Source organism: Cynocephalus volans, chromosome 7, assembly GCF_027409185.1.
Source record: "Cynocephalus volans isolate mCynVol1 chromosome 7, mCynVol1.pri, whole genome shotgun sequence".
Classification (NCBI taxonomy): Eukaryota; Metazoa; Chordata; class Mammalia; order Dermoptera; family Cynocephalidae; genus Cynocephalus; species Cynocephalus volans.
Window position 1 is genome coordinate 156427344 of NC_084466.1, and position 19025 is coordinate 156446368.

General features: G+C 48.7%; 1 protein-coding gene across 4 annotated transcripts in view; it reads left to right on the forward strand.

Moving 5' to 3' along the window:
- The window catches only part of DOCK1 (dedicator of cytokinesis 1), a 489712-nt gene that overhangs the window by 462187 nt on the left and 8500 nt on the right, over nt 1-19025 (forward strand). For all 4 annotated transcript variants that reach the window (XM_063103414.1, XM_063103416.1, XM_063103415.1 and 1 more), the window contains 3 exons: nt 3311-3448; nt 11298-11443; nt 16227-16425. In XM_063103414.1, the coding sequence (XP_062959484.1) occupies nt 3311-3448; nt 11298-11443; nt 16227-16425 (483 nt within the window). The remainder of the gene's footprint in view (nt 1-3310; nt 3449-11297; nt 11444-16226; nt 16426-19025) is intronic.

A 19025-nucleotide genomic window follows, 5' to 3' on the forward strand; every position in this document is an offset into this window, starting at 1 on the left:
TGCGTGCATTTGAAATCTATTTGCCTTGGAATTGTTTTATGATAAGAAACCCTCAGAGCTGACTGGAAGGGACATCATTAGCCAACGACAGTTTCTTTGCATGGAGTGTAAGCCTCATGCAGGCAGGCAGTCTCCCCCTGTTACTAAAAGAGTGAGAGAGTTTAAAATTTTGAATACTTTCAGTTTAGATGTTATAGAAACTAAAGGGTTCAAAATTCAAAACTCCTCTGAAGGCTATAAAGCCATTGCTACACAAAAACTAGTTGGGTCTGCAAAAGTTCTATTGATTTTTTTTTTTTTTCCTGTTAAGCTTTTATAGCAAATTGGATTTTAAGAGTTTCAAGTCCTACAGAGGAAAATAATTTGTTCCCCAGAGAGCAACTTTATGTCAGCACTATGTCATCACCCCTAATAACTATATTAAAGGGTGAATTTTAAAGCAGCTCACAGGAAAGTTGAAAGAATGTTTTCTAGTAACTTCATTAAATCAAAGAGTGATGAAAAATACATAGTCAAGACATTACGTGTGATTTTGCTTTCATTTGCAAATGTTTTGAACACCCATATCTTAGTATTGGTAATTGAGTCATACGTTCATTAAAAATAAGAAGTTTGGAGTTATCAGACTGCTTTGTTCTCATTTTGTTAGTTCATTTAGTATGTTTTTTTTTTTTTTCTTGAAACTCTATCAGGGCAGAGTGAGTTTTCCTCCTGGGAGTTCCAGGACTCGTTTGCAGAGTTTCCGTCGCCAGTGTAGGATAAGCACATCTCCGATGCCTAGAGTCGCTTGTGAAGGCTGGCTAATAAGTCCCAGGCAGCTCCTCTGCTCTGAGATAGAGGGTGGTGCCGCCCTGCTCCTCAGCGGGTGGGAGGCGGAGGTTAGGGTGCAGGCTGTGTGGCGCCTCTTCTGGGTGTGCACCGGACACCAGGTCATGAGCCATGTCCTCAAAGGCACAGCTCAGCCTTTCCCCAGAAGCAGCTGTCATTGTTGAGTATCCCTGCTGAGTGTCCACAAATGAATCCACACAGTCTCCTGTTAAACTGCTGTGATGTGCACATGTTTCTCTTTTGAAATGTGCAGAGATGAAAGACCAAACTCGCTCCTCACCCCAGCTGATGACAGTCACAACTGCTGTGGCCAGGGGCGTTGTTCCTGGAACAGTGAGCCGGGTGTCCCTGTGTTCTGTGCTGCTGGTGGGGCAGGGATCTGTGTGGGGGGCAGGCAGGAGCAAGCTTCAAATGCAGCAGCACCCACGAGGAGGGCGCTTTTCCGAGCAGGTTGCAGGATCACTTTGAACACCTAGAGGTGTGACTTTGGGAAAGTCCTGCCCTCTGTGGGCTCTAAGCAACGCTTTAGGAATGCAGATTCCTAGGAGCCATCTAGAGCAAATCAGGGTGGGGTTCAAGGATCTGCCTGAAGGATTCTGATGCTCAGCCTGCTTGCAGCCCACTGAACTACAGTGTCTCCGAAGACCATTTCAGGCTCTAGTTCCATAGCTTCTATTTGTATAACAAGACGTCATACATTGGAGTGTTTACACAGAACATCTTTTTATTTTCTTCCATTTAGAATCACAGCTGCAGTTCAGCCCCAAATAGACATAGAATGGGGGACAGATCCCATCCCATAAGAAGGTTATATCCGGTCAATGTCAGGGACTGCTGGGAGTGATGAATTCTCCTACCTTGTGTACCTGTCAATTTGTGGTTCAGGCAGTACCAGTGACCGAAATCGAATGGCCTTAGCTCTCTTCCAGCAAGTAGCTTCTTTGATGAAAACAATCTGACCAATTAAGAGTTTAATTACACCGATAAAAAAAAATGCAGAACTGTTTCAATTGCAGTATGCTCATTTGAGGAAGGTCCATACTAAATCAAAAATGCTTTTAGTATCTAGGGAGACTATGCTCTCACCTTGAGACAGCACCCCACACAGACTGGCATTCACACCCAGGTGGACACAGCACAGTTACTGTCTCACCAGAAGGTGTCCCAGTGCCGTCATCATCCCCAAGGCAGAACTCAGGAAGCAAAGCGAGCATTTTCTGTTGTTGGGCCCAAGTACCCTGAGACTGGCCCCGGGGCAGCGACCATCTACATGAAGAATTCACCTGGCATATTTAAATGCCCCTTCTATTTTGAAATCTCACCTGCACACTGTCGCTGTTGTTTTTTTGGATAACTGGCCAGAAAGGGAAAACTGCCATGTGCCTTGGGTTTAGGCCTAACTATCAAGCAAAACGAACTTCTGCGTCAGTGCAGGCGGAGCTCGGGCTGGCGGGCCGTGCGCATGGGGAGTGCTCGCTCCTCCCCGGTTCCTGGAGTGCCACGGGAGGAACAGCTGCACCCTATAAATGGCAACCAATACACTTCACGCACGGATGCGTCTTGATAAGATTTCTTGAATCTGTTCACATGGAATTCAGTTGTGTACTTATTATCCTTCTTACTAATAAATCTGCTCATCTAGATTGGTGTTCAGTCCTATCAGGAAAATCTGTTTTTAATCAGTGTCTTGATTTAATTAGAAATTATTAAGAAGTAAGCTCTTAGCTTGATTGCATTGAAGAATGTCTCTCAGTCCGAGCCTTGGGGGGAAGCAGAGGCCAGGGACAGAGGGGGAGCTTTCTCCTGCACCAACCTCGACAGCAGTGACTCTGGCGGGCCCCTACAGCTGGGAAGATGAAAATGTCTCTCTTACGATGCTTTTAAAGGTCAGCTACATCTCCACACTCGGAAGTGAAGTGTTGGCATGGATATATTGTGACAGCAGCATCGGCAGAGAAGGAATTATTTTTAGTTTTAAGGAAGAATAAATTTGGTTTTCCTTTCTGAATATGAACATCCTTCAGAACTATAGATCACATATAATTAGATTTTTACATTTTGGAATAGGGTTCTCAATTGCCTGTAAAGGCAATATTCTTAGCAAAAAAAAAAAAAAAAAAATGCTTGCACTCTGACATGATCCTTTGCTAACAGAACAAGTAACATCTAAAATTCAAAGTGCAGCTCTTCCCAAGCTCAAGTGAAAAGCACAGAAAAATCTGTTCTGGGAAAGCGATTGCATGGCCATGGTTTGGGGACCACCACACCAGTCACATCTGATTCAAAACCCAAATGATTTTCACTGAAACAGTTTTGTCTTTGGGGGTAAAGGGGGTAAAGTGACTGCCGGAGAATGTAATCGGCCAGTTTGATCTGGAAAGAAGAGCGGACACATTATTCACAGCACTGCTCCCTGGGTGAGTGTCGCTCTCCCTACACTATTAACCAAGAAATAAGGGGCATCGACCTCTGTGTTTTTCAGATTCCATTTTTGGCTGAAGGGATCAGGATTCATGGGGACAAAGTGACGGAAGCGCTGAGGCCGTTCCATGAGCGGATGGAAGCCTGTTTCCGACAGCTGAAGGAGAAGGTGGAGAAGCAGTACGGCGTCCGGACCATGGTGAGTGGGCAGTGTCGCAGAAGAGGGGTGTCTGTGGTGCCACTGTCCAGCTGTGGCAGGCTCCCAGAGCAGAGGGAAGTGGGATTCAAGGGAGCTCGGCCCCCTCGTCAGTCCATCTGCCAGCAACCTAGCCACCTCCTTTTGGTAGCTGGGAGTGTCAGGGTGAGTAAACATTCATGAATTTGCTTGAACACCAGATGCCCCCTCACCTGCTATGCACACAATCCACCCCAGTGTCGTGGAGCAACGGAAGAGGCCCCTGCAACTCAGCTGGTTGACAGAGCCCAGAGCTGCATCAAGACACAAAGGGTTCAGTCACACACAGGGCACCGGCACTCTGGCGTGATGTCCCCCAGCAGAGGGGTATCTGTGCCCAGGCTGAGGTCGAAGTGATGGGCTACAAAGACTTACCTACTGGAGGAAGAGGGAATTGCTAGATGGCAAGAAGGATAAGTCAGAAACGAGGACAGGATGGGGAGGACACTGCCTGTAGAAAGGGCCCTCTCAGCACAGCTGGGAGGCAGGCATTTGAATGGCCGGGCAGAGGCCAGTGCAGAAGTGGGCATGCTTTGGGCAGAAGACAAATCATACGGAGCAGCTGGAGAGGCACCCAACCTCCAAGAACCTGCGATGCCAGTGGGGGGCAGGAGGCTCTGCTGGTGAAGGGCAGAACTGGGCTTTTGCACCAAGTACCTGAAGGGTTTCTGAGCAGGGACCAGGCCCAGGAGCATGATAAAAGGGCAGCTTGTGGTGTTTAAGGATGCAAAAAACCATACGGTTGAAACCTCATAGCAGGCTGGAGACCGTCCCCATGAGCCATGTCTTAGCAACTCTGGGGCAAGGCCAGATACCACACGGCAGAGCACCACCCTGGTTTGCAGTTCAGAGCCCTGCTTCCTTCCTTGCTTGTGGTCTCTGGGAGCTTTGGCAGGGCCCACCCTGACTGCCCCTGGACTCTGGGGATGTTGGGCACAGCAAATGGCTTCTTTTCCCATTGTTCTGGGATGAGGGGCACGTGGCAAAAAGAGGCAAAGAGACCCCTCCTCATCTATGAGAATCCCACGCCTGCTGGCATCAAGCAGGTGTGTGCACAGGTCTCCAGGCAGCCTGTGAAAGGAAGGTGAGCTGTGGGTATTTCCTCTGCCTCTTGTGACCCACGGCACCTTTCTCCACTCCTAGAGACCCTGCTGCTGAATGAGGCGCACCATCTTGGTTTCCCTTTGGTCCAGCTCCACGTGTCTGCTGTTCTCTAAAGTTCTCAGCTGCTCTCTGTTGAGCATGCTTCTTTTCTTTCACACACTCATCTCATTTAGAAAACACCATTGCAGCATTTACCACATGTCAGGGACCTTTCCAAGTGTTTTGTGAATATTTATTTGCTTAATCTACCTAATGCTCTCTGGAGGAGGCACTGTGGTCATCCCCATTTTACAAATAAGAACACAGGAACGTGGGAAGTTGAACTAGCCCAAGGTCACACACTAGCAAGTGGCATACCCAGGGTCTGAACCCCATCAGTCTACCTCCAGAGCCAGTACTTTTACACTGCAGAGCTTTTTCTCCTCTTGCCCACGTGGTAGAAAATGCATAAAAGACCAGGACTCTCCCTGAGAGGGGTTAATTTGGCTATGATCACACTCCGTGCTCTCCCAGTCTCCCCGTCCCTGCTGGTCACAGCTGAGCCCCTGTGCCTCCAAGCCCAGGGCCTGGTGCTCATTACACGAGAGGGTCCTGGGTCCTGGCCCAGCAGGGCATGAGCCTGACAAAGCCTAACAACCGTAGGGCTCTGGTCAGAAAACTGAGCGGGTGGGAATCTGGGACTGACAGGCCAGTGGGAGCTGCTGCAGGTAAGCAGGCTTGGAAATCAGGGTGCCGTCCTTCCCAGCCCATCTGGAGGACCTTTCAAGCAGTCAGAATTCTCAAGGAGGGCTTGATAGCTTTGGAGCTTGCAAGTCATTGCAATCAGATTTGAGCAGCAAGAAGAGTTTGGAGCACGTCACAGTCAGGCCCTACTGTTAATTCTTTCTAAGAAATAAGCACTTGTCAAATCTTGAAGTTTTGTCACTCGGTGAAAAGCTTCCTCTTTTATCAATCATTTAACTTATATTTCAAAATTACAGAAAACTGGCTCCCCAAACGTCTTTCACATCTCTTTCTCTGCTGAATCATTATTTCTGCGCATGCTCGCTGTTGGGCCAGGTGAGGAAGAAAACAAGCAGGGCAGGAAGGTAGGGGGCTGTGGGGGTGGGGTCTCCCTACTCAAGGACAAGTTTCCCCTGGCTCAAGGCAGCCACTGTCCTTGGCTAGAGATGAGAGATTTCCACATGAAAAGCTAGGTGATTACACCAGTTGTTGATTAAGGCAAATTATACAGACTGGGTCACCAGACCCCTCACATGCCAGGCTGGATCACCAGACTCCTCACACACAGGTCCATGCTAGGTAATTGGGAAAGATCCCGGGAGCCATTGTCAGACGACATGAGCTCAGTCCTCAGCAACGGCAGCAACAGCTTACAGGTCTCGTGGTGGCAGCATCCTCGCAGAGAGTCTCGGGGGCCCTGGCAGCAATAGTTTGCAGCAACAGCCTCCAGCAGCAGTAGTGGCCTCCCCATGCCCTCCCCCAGGGGGCATCCCAGCATTGGAGGGCACTGTGGATCAAAGCCACTCATCCTTTATACTTAAGTCCGTAACCCAGGACACCAGTCAATAGCCAAGGAACACCTGGTTGCACGTGCATATTTACATCAAATGCTCGGCAAGATTCTGAACATCTGAGGGGCCCTGACTATTTTCCTATATTTTCTCAATGCCACCACACTCTGAAACAACATCATCTCTGCCCTTTTCTGTAGGGGCAGCCAGGGCATCCCAGCTCGGGGCAGTGAGGCTTATGGGGAGGGTGGTCAAGGAACAGAATTAAAGGTGTACTTGCCACCCTTGGGTGCCTTGTCCCTGGAGCTGCCTTCCTGAGTCTTTCCCTATCCTGGGACCCCAAAAGTGGGCTCTGCAGCAGGCAAAGGGGCAGGCGGATGACCCTGTCATTCTTTGAGAAACGTGGCCATAAAAAGCGGTCTGGGATGAGCCTTTTCTGCCTTATCTACTTGGGAAACTTGCAAGCATCTCAGAATACTTTGAAAAGCAATAGAATATCATCCTGTTTTTAAAAAGATGGATTTAAAAATAAAACATCCATAGAAAGGACATAAACCATTTTGTCCATTTTTCTGAGCCAGCCTAAGCCATAGAAAGAAGATTTGGACACCCTCTGACTTCTTAATACACAGGCCCTCTGGCCTGCTCCACTTTGGCCTTTATCTTACCAGTCCTGGGGCTTTCGGGAGCCACATTCACTGGAGCTTCCCCTGATCCTTAGGGAGCAAGGCCTGCGGACCCCAGGGGCCCAGGGAAGAGACCAGAGCGCCAGCTGTGTCCAGCACGGGCTCCCCATGCCTTTGCCGGCCCACAGACCGGAACACTGCTTCTCATCCGGTCTTCCTGTAAGAGTCTGGGCAGGAAAGGGGCCTATCGTCTGATTCCACCCTCTCTGCTCCCACCCACCTCATTTCTTTAACCACCACGGAGGGCCACGTGCCGAGCTCCAGCCTCTCTCCTGAGCTCCAGACCCTCCCCTTAACCTGCCTCCTGCCAACGCCTCCTGGGGGCCCACCAGCCCCTCAGCCCTGCACGCCCCGTCTCCCCTCTCTCCCTTCCCTGGCTGCTATCACAGAGGAGATATCCAGGGTCATCCTTCACCACCCCCCACCCCGGCTCCAGCCGTTGCCTCCCCTGGCAGTGCTGGGGCTCACCCTGCTACCGTCGCCCTGCCACCTGTGCCATCATGGCAGGCCCCAACCTGGCTCCTGCCTCCAGGATTTCTCCACACGCAGCCTCTCTCCACAGCTGCCATTGGGACCCTGGCATTCCTCAGAGGCTGCTAGAAAGGGTGTTCATTGGGAGGTTGAGCCGTTAGCCCCTGCCTCAGTGGCAGGATTGCAGCTTCACCTGTTCCGTGTGCTGCAGTCCCCTGGGCAGGAGAAGCAGTGTAAAACGGCTTACAAGAAAGCAGGTGCCCGGGCTCTATTTATGCTGCAGAGCTGATCGGGCGGCTTCAGTCTCTGCATCTCCCCCACCCCTGTGGCCTCTGAGGGGTGCAGTCAAGGCTCCTGACACCACACACACCTGCCCTGTCTGGCCCTGCTCCCTATAGCAGACCCACCTCTTCACCCAGTCCCTCCTGGGGGGCCGTATGCCACCCTCTGTGGGCTTCTGGTCTGTAGCTGGCATTTGTGTAGCTTCTGGAAAGTTAAGTTTCCAGGCGACCATCAAATGTACCTGCTCGCCCTTCTTCATAAAGCACTGATCACTGTGATTTAATTCAGCTAACACCCTCTTTCCCCCACCCACGGCCACAACTCAGTGGGCAGCAGCCCTGTGGCTGGTCAAGGTGAGACAGCACAGCCCAGCTGGCAGAAAGGGATGCCAAGCTCACAGCCACCAGGCAGGGCCAGCTGCTCTCCACGAGAGAACTGAATTGAGCTTTGCTTCGGGCTGAAATGATGATGACTGCCAGGGTGGGGGGAGCTACTGTCTGGTGTGGCAAGCGCTGTGGTGTTCACCTGCATTGCTTCACTTAATCCTCATGCTGCCAGCCCTCAAGGACAGAATGATTCCTCCCCACGTGCTCAGGAGGAAACTGAGGCTCCGAGTGGTTCCTTAGTTTATGCAAGTCCTAGCCTAGCTCAAACACCCCCAGCTCCTAAGTTGCCAGCCCTGCTGCTGGGACAAGGAGACAGCTGTGCACTCTGTCCTGGCTCTGCAGCTACACCTGTCAGTACTGGGTGAGACTCTAATTGCATCAGATGGAAAAAATAAGAGTCCTGATTCCATTATTATCCCTGGAGAATCTGCTCCATCTACGAGGAATTGTCAGGTGAACGGCAGAGAAAAGCCCACGGCTACGGCTGTGAATGCCATGCAGATGTGGGAGTCTGAGCGTGGCTTCTGTCCTTCCTTGGCCACAGCCCTACTCCTGTCATCCTTCTTCCTTTATTCATCCCAGTCCATACTCACTCGTCCTGACCAAGACATCACCAGCCCTTGGGAGCTGGGGTAGGAGGCTCAGGGGCTGCAGCAAGGTTGTCCTCACGAAGTGTCTGCACCTCCTGGTCCATGACCATGTGATCACTCACTCAGTGCCAAGTCCTCATGGCTGCTGTGAAGGTCATTCCATCACAGAGACGTAGAAGCCAACATGCTGGGCACTCTTAGGAATAGGACTCGCAAGTGCCAGGGCCCCACCCAAATGTTGGGCAAGTCAAGTTCCTTCTCACCTGTGTGTGCTCAGCTTCATTTCCTCGGATGCTGCTTTTCCACCTGCCCAGTGGTTGGTGGAATATAAAGGTAGTGTCCTCCAAGCCACAAATATCACCGAATATCAAGTTGCTGGCTCGCTTCCCTCCTTTCCCCAACAAGTACCCAAAAAGGATCATGTTGAAGTCAAGCCAGAGGCAGTTCAGGGGAGAGGCAGGAAAGTAGCCTCTTTCTGGACAGGTAGATAGGATGGCTTGAGTAGGTGGGTGTTATTAGTCCGCTTCTGTTGTTTGTAACAAAATACTTGGAACTGGGAATTTATAAGAAACCAAAATTCATTGCTTACAGTTTATGAGGCTGGGAATCCAAAGTCCAGGGAACACGTTTGGTGAGACCCTTGGTGGTGTCAACAGTGATGGCAGAGTATCACATTGCAAAACTGACAGAGCAGAGGAGAGACCAACCTCCTCTTACGCTCTCCTTTGAAAGCCCTCCAAACCACGCCCTTGACCACCATTTTTAATCCATTCACTGCTGCATGGTCCTACAATCTAATCACCTCTTCAAAGCTCCACCTTTCAATTTCCACAATAATAACATTTTCACCCTCTTGACAGGCACAATGGGGACCAAGTTTCTAATACATAAAACTTGGGGACACAATTCAAGTTTCAATGAGTTGGGGAGGGGGGCATTCAATCTACTACAGTGGGTGTTCAGAAAGACAATTACCTGGCTTCTGCCAAACCGATTCCCCACCTTTGAGCCTGTCTTCAGTAGCTGCTTCTGTGGGAGACGTGGCAAGGGAGAGTGTGGATTTTGAAAGAGAGGCTGCCAGCGGACCTCATTCAAAATGCGTGAGGGTCAGAGTCCCTCAGAGATGCCAGAGCAGATGCAATAGCCAAGGTGCATGGGGTGGTGCTGGGGGACAGATGGGGAGGTCAGGTAGACCTAGAGTAGCTGACAGAGCTCTTCTTTGGGATCTTTGGGAACAGCAAGGACATAGTACAGGGTCACAGGATCTGGCAATGAGGCCTTGGTTTGCCTTCTGATTATGTTCCAGAGAGGCTGAGAAGAGGATATCACGTAGACTTTGAATCTCTAGATTTTGTGTAGGTAATGTTTTCATAATGGGGGGTAATCTACAAGTAACCATTTCCCTTTTAGTTTCCTTATAAAAGCTGGCTAATTACAATAGACATCTTCATGCAGATGTCCAAGGGCACCATCGCTGACACAAGTCCAGGACTGACCAGACCCTCTTTGCTGGCAAATTCCAGCTCAACATTGCTTTGAACCAGTGGTTGTAAAACTGTGGCCCACTGTCTATGTTTGTAAATAAAGTGTTATTGGAACACAGCCATACTCATTCATTTCTGTGCTGTCTGTGTCTGCTTTTGTGCTGTTGTGGCAGAGCACAGTAGTTTCAACAGAGATCATATGGCCTGCAAGCCTAAAATACTAATCATCTGGTCCCTTACAGAAAAATGTTACCAACTCCTGCCCTTTTGCAATTTTGAGCTTTTTACTATTAAAAAGATAGTTTACAAATCAAGTAGTATTTGATTTGGGATCACATATTTAAGAAACAGGCCCACTTTCCAGATGTGGATATGGAATTATATAATCTGTAATCAACCGCTTTGTAACTCGGAGGGCTGGAACCATGGTCCAGGTCTTCTATAGTTGATTGATTGCATGAGATGCCAACTTGGGTGGGGGTGAGGGGTGGGCAGTTGAAACCACCTAGAGAGGAAGTGTGCCCTGCAGGAATTTGGTTTCCACATCATCAGGTTAAAAGAAAGTGCTTGTGCCGCAGCTGCCATCCCAGATGTGCCAACATCTGGCCAGGGTACAGGTTCACTAGAATTTTCTAGCTGTTTAGATGTTAACACGTGCAGTATTTCAATGACACTTGTTTTGGAACATTCCATCCAGAGACCGTTTTTCTCCAGATTGCATCACTAGTCTACAGCCTACCAAGCACGAGGAGCTTTAGCAGCTCTGGCTGTGCCTTCATGTAATCCAGTGCACCAGTCACTCAAAGGGGAGGAAATCCACCTGTAATTAAGCAGGAGGAACATCTTATTTTAGTCCAAAGAAGTTCGATCATTGCAACAGATCCATGCATTTTGGTGATCTGCATAGTTAGTCAACATGGGGAGATGTACAGAGGTCATCTAAAGATCTTGCAAATTCTTCAGTCACTTTCTCGATGTTACACTATACGTTAAATTTTCTGGTCAATACATGTTGCTCTGACTTTGGAACGGGTTGAAGCATCGTAAAGAAAACTGCATTTAAAATTAAAAATCTGAGGAGGTTCTTCCTGATATTTTTCACAACATTGGATCAGGTTTCAAAAGACCCTGAAATAAAATCAATAAAATCATCATTTTTGTCTTCAGAACAAGAGCATGTCCTGTTTGTGAAAGTGGGGACAGTTGGGGTCTAGATTCCACACAGCTCGGGCCACGTAGTCGCAGGAGCCCGACCACACCAGGCCCAGGCATCAGACAAATCTCTCTCTCTCTCAGCCCTCGAGTCTGGATGACAGAAGAGGCAGCCGCCCCCGGTCCATGGTGCGGTCCTTCACGATGCCTTCCTCCTCCCGGCCTCTGTCCGTGGCCTCGGTCTCTTCCCTGTCCTCCGACAGCACCCCGTCCAGGCCGGGCTCCGATGGGTGAGTCGGACTCAGAGCAGGGAGCGTGGGGAAGGGGACGGCTCGGGAGTCTTATGAGGACCAGGGCCCTGGGGTTGTTTTATCACAGCTGGGGATGGTTTCTAAGAACTATCTTCGCAACTGAGAGCCTCCAGGACTTCATGACTGTAGTGCCCAATATTGCTTTCAGGGTCTTGCGAGTTGCTGAGAGGAAAGTCCTCACTTTGGGTACCACTTTGGGTAAGGTTTCCATCCAATCGTAAAACCCCTGGGGACGGTTTGGCCTCGGCACATCCCTGCTCACCTCCAGGGCTCCTGCCAGGTGAGGGCTGGCGTGGTCTGAGCACAGTGCGACCTCCACTGTCCACCGCAGGTGCTGTCCCTGCTGAGCGACTGTCACACATAGTCAGGCCTAACTGAGGGCTGGCTGGGCCCCCCCCTTTTTTTTTGGGGGGGGAGCAAACTTACTATTTTTTTATTTTTTTTTCCCGGTGAGGTTTATTACCTTTTAAAGGGAAATGCTGTTTCAGTTGAATACTTCTGAGAATGACCATCTGTCCCCCACTTTCTGTGACCACCCTGGAAAATATGAGGCTTATTATCCCTTTTTGTTTTCCTTCAACTTTTTTTTTATTGTGGTAAAATACACATAACATGGAATTTATCATCGTGACCATTTGCAAGTGCACAGTTCAGTGGCATTCAGCACATTCACATTGCTGTAGATCCATCACCACCGTCCATCTCCATAACTTTTTCCATCTTGTAAAACTGAAACTCTGCACCCATTGAATAAGAGCCCCCCCACCTCCTCGCAGCCCCCAACAACGGCCACCCTACTTTCTGTGTCTAAGATTCTGACTACCCTAAGTACCTCATGTAAGTAGAGTCACGACCCCTCCGTCCTGCAAGACCACTTGGAGACGAACCATTTTTGCTCCCAAGTACCTGGTAGCACAAAGCAATTAAGAGGGAAGCAAGAACCTACTAGTTAGACTCGTTATCTAAAATTCATTGAGCACTCACTGTGGCTCTTTCATTAACGCAGATTATTGCAAGAAGAACCTCAGTATGGATATTTTTGCATTTTCAAATGGCAAGCATGTAAAGTTTGTTCTTATTATACAAAAAGGAAATATGTTGCATGTAATTTAAACATCAGGGAAGAACTTCTAATTGTTTACTGTTGAGTTTGCACAGTTGTGTGTTTGTCCCATCTCCTTTGGCTTACAATCCATCACCCTATCAGACCCGCAGGCTCCTGGCCCCTTCAGCATGCAGACACAAGCTTCTAGAGAGCTCCAAGGGATCGCTGAACTCTGAGTGCCTTTTGTTGCCAGCAACTGATGTGTCCAATGGAGACTTGCAAACTATACCCACGTTTTTTTCTTAACTGTAATTTTTATCAGTGTCTGATACTTATGAGGCCAAGTCCATATGGAAGTTCTCAATTTAGAGGTATTTAAATCATATATGCTTGTCACTTAGTGTGAGATTGCTAAAGAAATTTAATTCATCTTCTCCCCAAGAAAATCCTCAGGCTAGTTATGAAAGGTTTTTATATTTCCAAGAACATAGGGGTTAGGGTAGAAATTGATGGAGAGTTTTAGATAGAAGAGTGGCAGACTGCACATGTGAATACACGAGCTTGGCCTGTCAGCTCCTCTCCAGGAGGCATTTGTTTAACCTTTAACTAGAACGCATCTTTTTTAGAGTCCAGATTTTTGTTCATTCTTGGGGTAACCACCCTTCCCTATCTAACTAATGTGGAGTAAACGAAGCTCTGGTCTCAAATGGCATTGGTTTACATGCAGAATAAAGCTCATCCTGTTGTCAGTTCCTTCTCATAAGTGAAAAATATAAAACTCAGCCTGTCTTTCTCTTGGTTCTTTGTACACTCATCAGGATTTTAAAGCACAGGTCCTCTCCTCTGCCCACATCAGTTGTCTCAAGTGCTGCAAAACCTAGAATAAAATCACGAGGATTTTTGGTTGTTGCTTATAATATAATAGATATAATATTTAATATCTAATGGATGTTGATTTACTGGTTAACATTTCAGGATACTTCAAAAAGTTCATGGAAAAATAGAGTTAAAAGATAATACATATCTTCCCACAGACTTCTTGAAGTATCCTCGTATATCCAGTTGGAAAAATCCAGGTATCTCCAAATGCCTTCATGATCAAAGTCAATACTAGTATATTTTATCAATCATTTTTTGTTTTTTAAACTTTTTATCATAGAAAATGTCAGACATACACACAATGTGGAGAACGGTCTAGTGAGGCCCTGTGCCCCGTCAGCCATCTCAATCAGCCGTGATCAGCTCTTAGCCAATCTGGTTTCCATCTATATCCCACCTACTCATTCCCCCGTATTACATTTTCCAGCAAATCTCAGACATCATATTTTACCCACAGAGATTTCAATATAAATTTCTAAAAGGTAAGAACTCTTTTTTAGAAAACATAACTATATTACTTTATTATCACACATAAAATACTAATGGGAATTCCATATTATCATAATATACTAGTGTTAATTTCCCAATGTCATAAATGCTTTTTTTTTTTTTACAATTTGTTTGAAACAAGATCCAGACAAGATTCTCACCTTGCACTTGGTTGATCTTATCTCTGTAAGTCTCTTTTAATCCACTTTTTTTCCTTTGTGACTGATTTGTTGAAAAGCCTAGGTTGCTTATCCTGTCCTGTTCCCTGCAGTCTGGATTTTGCTGCCTGCCTGCCCTGTAGGGTCGTGTGACATGTGCCTCTGGCCTCCACATCTCCTGCATAGTGAGAGTTACAGCTAGAAGTTTGATCAGATTCAGGTTTGATTTGGGGACGAGACAACTTCGCAGGTTCTTTGTAGGTCCATAGTATGTTCTTTCATTCAGAGGCACGTCATAGCTGGTTATCTCTCTTTTAGGGTTGTTAACAGCTATTGCTAATCAATGCTTAGATTCAATACCATTACTGTTTAAATAGCATAAGTCCCTGAACAACAGATCCTGCTGCGCAGCCACGTTGGACAGGGAGAAGCAAGAAGTAGGAAAGTGGTTCTTGCTCTCAGCGTCTGCATCTTTAGTGGGTTTTAGATGCAGTTTGGTGAATGATCCTTCCCTTCCTCGTCCATATAAGTGTTGCTTTCCATGCTACCTTTCCCGTACTGGGGAACAAGTTTGCTGTAATGTCTTCTTAATCAGAGTGGGGAGTTAGAGCACAGCCTTGTAACCCCAATGTCACAAGTTCAGATCCCAGCCACCAAAAAAAAAAAGTCAAAAAAAAATTAGAGCAGTGGTTTTGTTCCAATTATCCCATTTAGAAGTAAGTTTAATAGAAACCACAGCTGGGAGGAAATGTGACTGTCTCTCTAGATTTTCTTCTCTTGAAATCACTCTCCCCTTGAGGGAGCCAGTTTACTCTCCAGGTGGTCAGGGATACCAGGCCTGGGGGTTGCCACGAGGGCTGGGAGCTCCCAAGGGCAGGGTGGGCCCAGCTCAGCCACCTGGCTTGGGGCACTGCCTGGACACTGGGCAGCTAAGGGGCAGGCAGCTCCTGTGAACCCTCTTGGTTTCCCATTTTCCATCTTGTGACTGTATGGAACTGATGTGGAGACCACAGATCTTAAAGATGCTTTTATCAGAAATCACAATACAGGATTTTTCTCCTGAGTAGCTAAGACTGTAACTCCTTTTAAGAGACCATATCTCTTTTCAAATACCATTTTCCTGTGCTATACTTAGAAAATATAAAATCCTAATAGCAGCAGTACTTTACGTGTGAGTTCTGCTGGAAGGTTTTAAGGTGTGTTCCTGCCTTCATTCATGCCGGCCTCTCTCCTAGCTTTTCCTTACAGCAGGAGCTGCAGGGGGTGAGATTCCTGTCTCAGAACTGGACCCATTTCATTTTCTGTCTGAGGTGACTCACTAGGACGAGAAACGAGGAGCATATACCATCCTGTGTTAAAGTAGCAAACTAGTCCAACCTCCATCTACTCAGTAGTCTAACCGTGAACATGTTTCACACCAGCTGTTTGGTGGCAGTAGACAGAACAGTGGGGGTGACCTCATTACGTTTTGTAAATGAGACCATCAAGCTCCCAGAGATTAAGAGGACATTGAGGGTCACCAGCACATGGCACAGCTAGAACCCAGCTCTGTGTCTAGCTCAGTTCTCGGCTGAAAACCTGAAAGCATCTCCAGATACCTGTGAGCTGGCATCGGCTTGCTTCTGACTGAGCCATCCCAAGGGCTCCCACATGACCTCAGCATTGGTGATTCAGTGGTAGAATTCTCGCCTGTCAAGGGCTCCCACATGGAAGCAACCGATATATCTGTCATCAGAGAAACTTGGTGAGAATTAAGGTACCAGAAATTTCTTTGCATTGGCATCTGCCTATTTTGCGCCAGTGCATTTGTTGAGTATTTCAGTGTAAGTCTATAAAAGGCGAGACCTCCCCTTTTGATATATATCCAAAATACCATCCTACCGTCGTACGGCAACAGTAATTCCTTAGTGCCGTCTTCAGAGGTCCGGTCAGACTTCACATGTGCCATACTGTCCTACACGTGTTCTGTCTTTTCCCAGTTTGTCTCTTTTGGGATCCAAACACAGTCCTTACAATTCATTGCTATGTATCTGAAGTCCCCCTCCACCCAATTCCCTTTTTAAATCATTCCTTTCCTTATAAAAGTCAAGGAGCTTAGATGGATTGTGAGTGGCTCTACACATACCTGCAGGGTGAAAAGCAATTAATCTCTTATAAAGACGCTATTGACTTACAGAACCGTTTCCTTCAGGTTTGCGTTGGAGCCTCTCCTGCCAAAGAAAATGCACTCCAGGTCCCAGGATAAGCTGGACAAGGATGACCTGGATAAGGACAAGAAGGACAAGAAGAAGGAGAAAAGGAACAGCAAGCACCAGGAGATATTTGAGAAGGAATTTAAAGCGGCCGACGCTCCCCTCCAGCAGGCTGAGGCTGTGATCCTTTCGGAAACGGTAACTTACCGGGGATGGTCTCCTCACTCTGCACAAGTTCCTGGGACCTACATGTGCTGCACATTTAGTCAATGGGGCTGTCAATTGGATTTGACCGAGTGTGCTGTTACATGGTAACTTGAAAACCCGGGCTCCCCTCAACCCCACCCGAGTGGCCCGACGCTGTAGAGCAATCGGAGTTGCAGGTAAACTTTGCTTTTCTCTGGAGGACGCTTGTCTTCCTTCGTCTTCCCTTCCAAAGGGGCACAGCCAGCAGGGCCCGCACAATTCCAGGCTCTCTGCAGCTCTCTTGGACTTGGTTCCCATGTACGTGCCAACATCTTGGAAGATGCTCAGGAATGCTTTTGTTGTCAGGAAAGACTCCTCCACATCAGCTGGAGCCCTTCCTGCATTCTTCCCTGAAATCTCTGAGCCACATTCACTGCCCAAGTGCTATAATCTGCTCAGCTGGAATCCAAAAGCCCCTTCCCCCGGGTTCCACCAGCTGGACTCGGTCCTGTGCAGCCCTCCCCTGCCTCATCTCCTCCGCGTTTATGTCTGGCAGCCACCTTTCAGAAGGACTTAGGGGGACTTAACATGCCGCGTGCTGGTGAGTCAACATTAAAAGCGGGTCCCAGCGAATCTCGGTCACTTCTCAGTCCTGGGCAGGTAGCGGTCACGGAATTGTGAAGCACGCTGTCATCCTGGGGCTGGGCCTGGGGGTGATCCTCCCAGAAGCGCACAGCAGGGTTTGGGAGTGCAAAATGAGGCACAGACTGCTTCTGGGGTGAACTTGATTCAGAAAGTGCTAGTGGTAGACTGGAAACAAAAGTAGAGGAGGTTCTCACAGGCTGTCAGCTTTAAAGGGGAGTCAGGCGCGGAGCTGTTGCTGCCTTCCCTAAAAACGATGGACATTGCTTGTGCAGTGGCCAAGAGTGACAGCCCACGACCAGCCGGTGCCATCATGGCTCTGATTAAGGGCTGCTTGATCAAAGGGCTCAGATGGGACCACCTTTTAATGACACACTTCATTGCTTGTTTGTATCTGAAAGCAGAGGGTACATTCCATACAGACTGTGTGCCACTCAGACAGTGGTCACATGTCGCTTGGTTGTTTGGAGGTGGGAGGCAGATGCCAGAGCCATGTCGTGGTCTTCAAGGAGGCCTTTGGATGTGTGCTGTGACCGCAGCTGGCCCAAAATGTTTCAGGGCAGCCTGACGGTGGCCCAGAGAAAGCCCTGGCCAGAGGCTGGAGTTCAGTGCCCAGGCGCTGGGCCTCAAGCAGTGGGATTAAGAGACTTCTGATGAGCCGTCCCCCCTTCTCTGTCCCCTGTTCCAGGAAGATGAGATGCCAGCAACCCCTGCAGGGCCAGTCAAGAGCTCCTTCTCTCAAGCCCCAAGTAGTTCTCAAGTCTCAAAGCATCATAACTAGGTGGGGGAATTAAGCAATTTTGAATATTCACTAAGTGCCAGACACCAGGCAAGTCTTTCGTACATTTTAATTTAAGCTCCACTTTAAGATGTTAAATCAGGGCCTCAGAGAAGTTGCATCAAGTGGTAGACTTGATCACAACTGAGTTGTGTGAAAAGAAGTCCAAGGACATAGCAGGTTCTGAGCCATTCCAGTACAATTTCTGTCCCTCCCAGTGGTGGCCCAGTGTCCCTGCAAAGACACCTGCAAAAGACAGGGCCGGGCATAGCACCATGTGGGCTTCCCTACAGCCCGTCCCTGGTGCCCTCAGCAAATCCACAGGAAGTCACCAAAGTCGGAGCACAGAACCTTGACGTCACCGTCAGCATCTGACCATGTCTCAGATTGACCACAGCTGCAGCACCAGGAGGCCAGGAATCCTGACCTCCCACTTGGTCCAGCCCAGCTACCTGTCTATCCACAAAGGGGCTTCCTTCAGGGGATGGTGCTGGCCACGTCTGTGCAGACAGAGTCAGCCACCTGGAGTTTCATACACAGGCCACCCCGTGTGCCTGTAACCAGCCACTTGCCACAGGGCAGAGCAGGTGGGTGAGAGGGCCAAGAAGAGGGGTTCACTGCAGCAGAAGCAGCAGCCCACTCCCTGGGGGCAACATCAGTGCCTCCTAGTGTCCCCTAGGCCTCCTGGCCTTACCATTGCCGCCCTACCCCCACCGGCCTATGGGAGCGTCTGCAGAGGTTCCCCCTCTCCCTCCGTGGGGCTGGTTCAGCTGCCAGCTTCATTTGCATCATCCACGATTTCATGACCTTTAGCTGAGCCTCTCTGAGCTGGGGCCTGCAGCTGCAATTTGCATCTCACCAGGAAAGCCTCCTTTTGCTCTCTGAATGGGAGTGTGCCTAGTAGGGGATGGGCAGGGAGAGATGGGAGCTGCACCTAAATGGTCCCTGAGTCCCTATTGCCACCTGCCTGTATGCACACTCATCCTCAGAGGGCCCAAAACTTAACCAGGTATGCCCAGATTGCCCACAGCAGCTGGGCTGCTGGAACCCAGCCCTTTCTGCAGATGCCTGAGTGCCAGGATCCCCCCCATCAGCGCAGGATAATTCTGGAAGCAGGTCGGTTGGCTATGAGCCTATATCATTCACCCATCAGAGGGCCTAAACCTGCCTCCCAAGCCAGGCTCTCATCTCC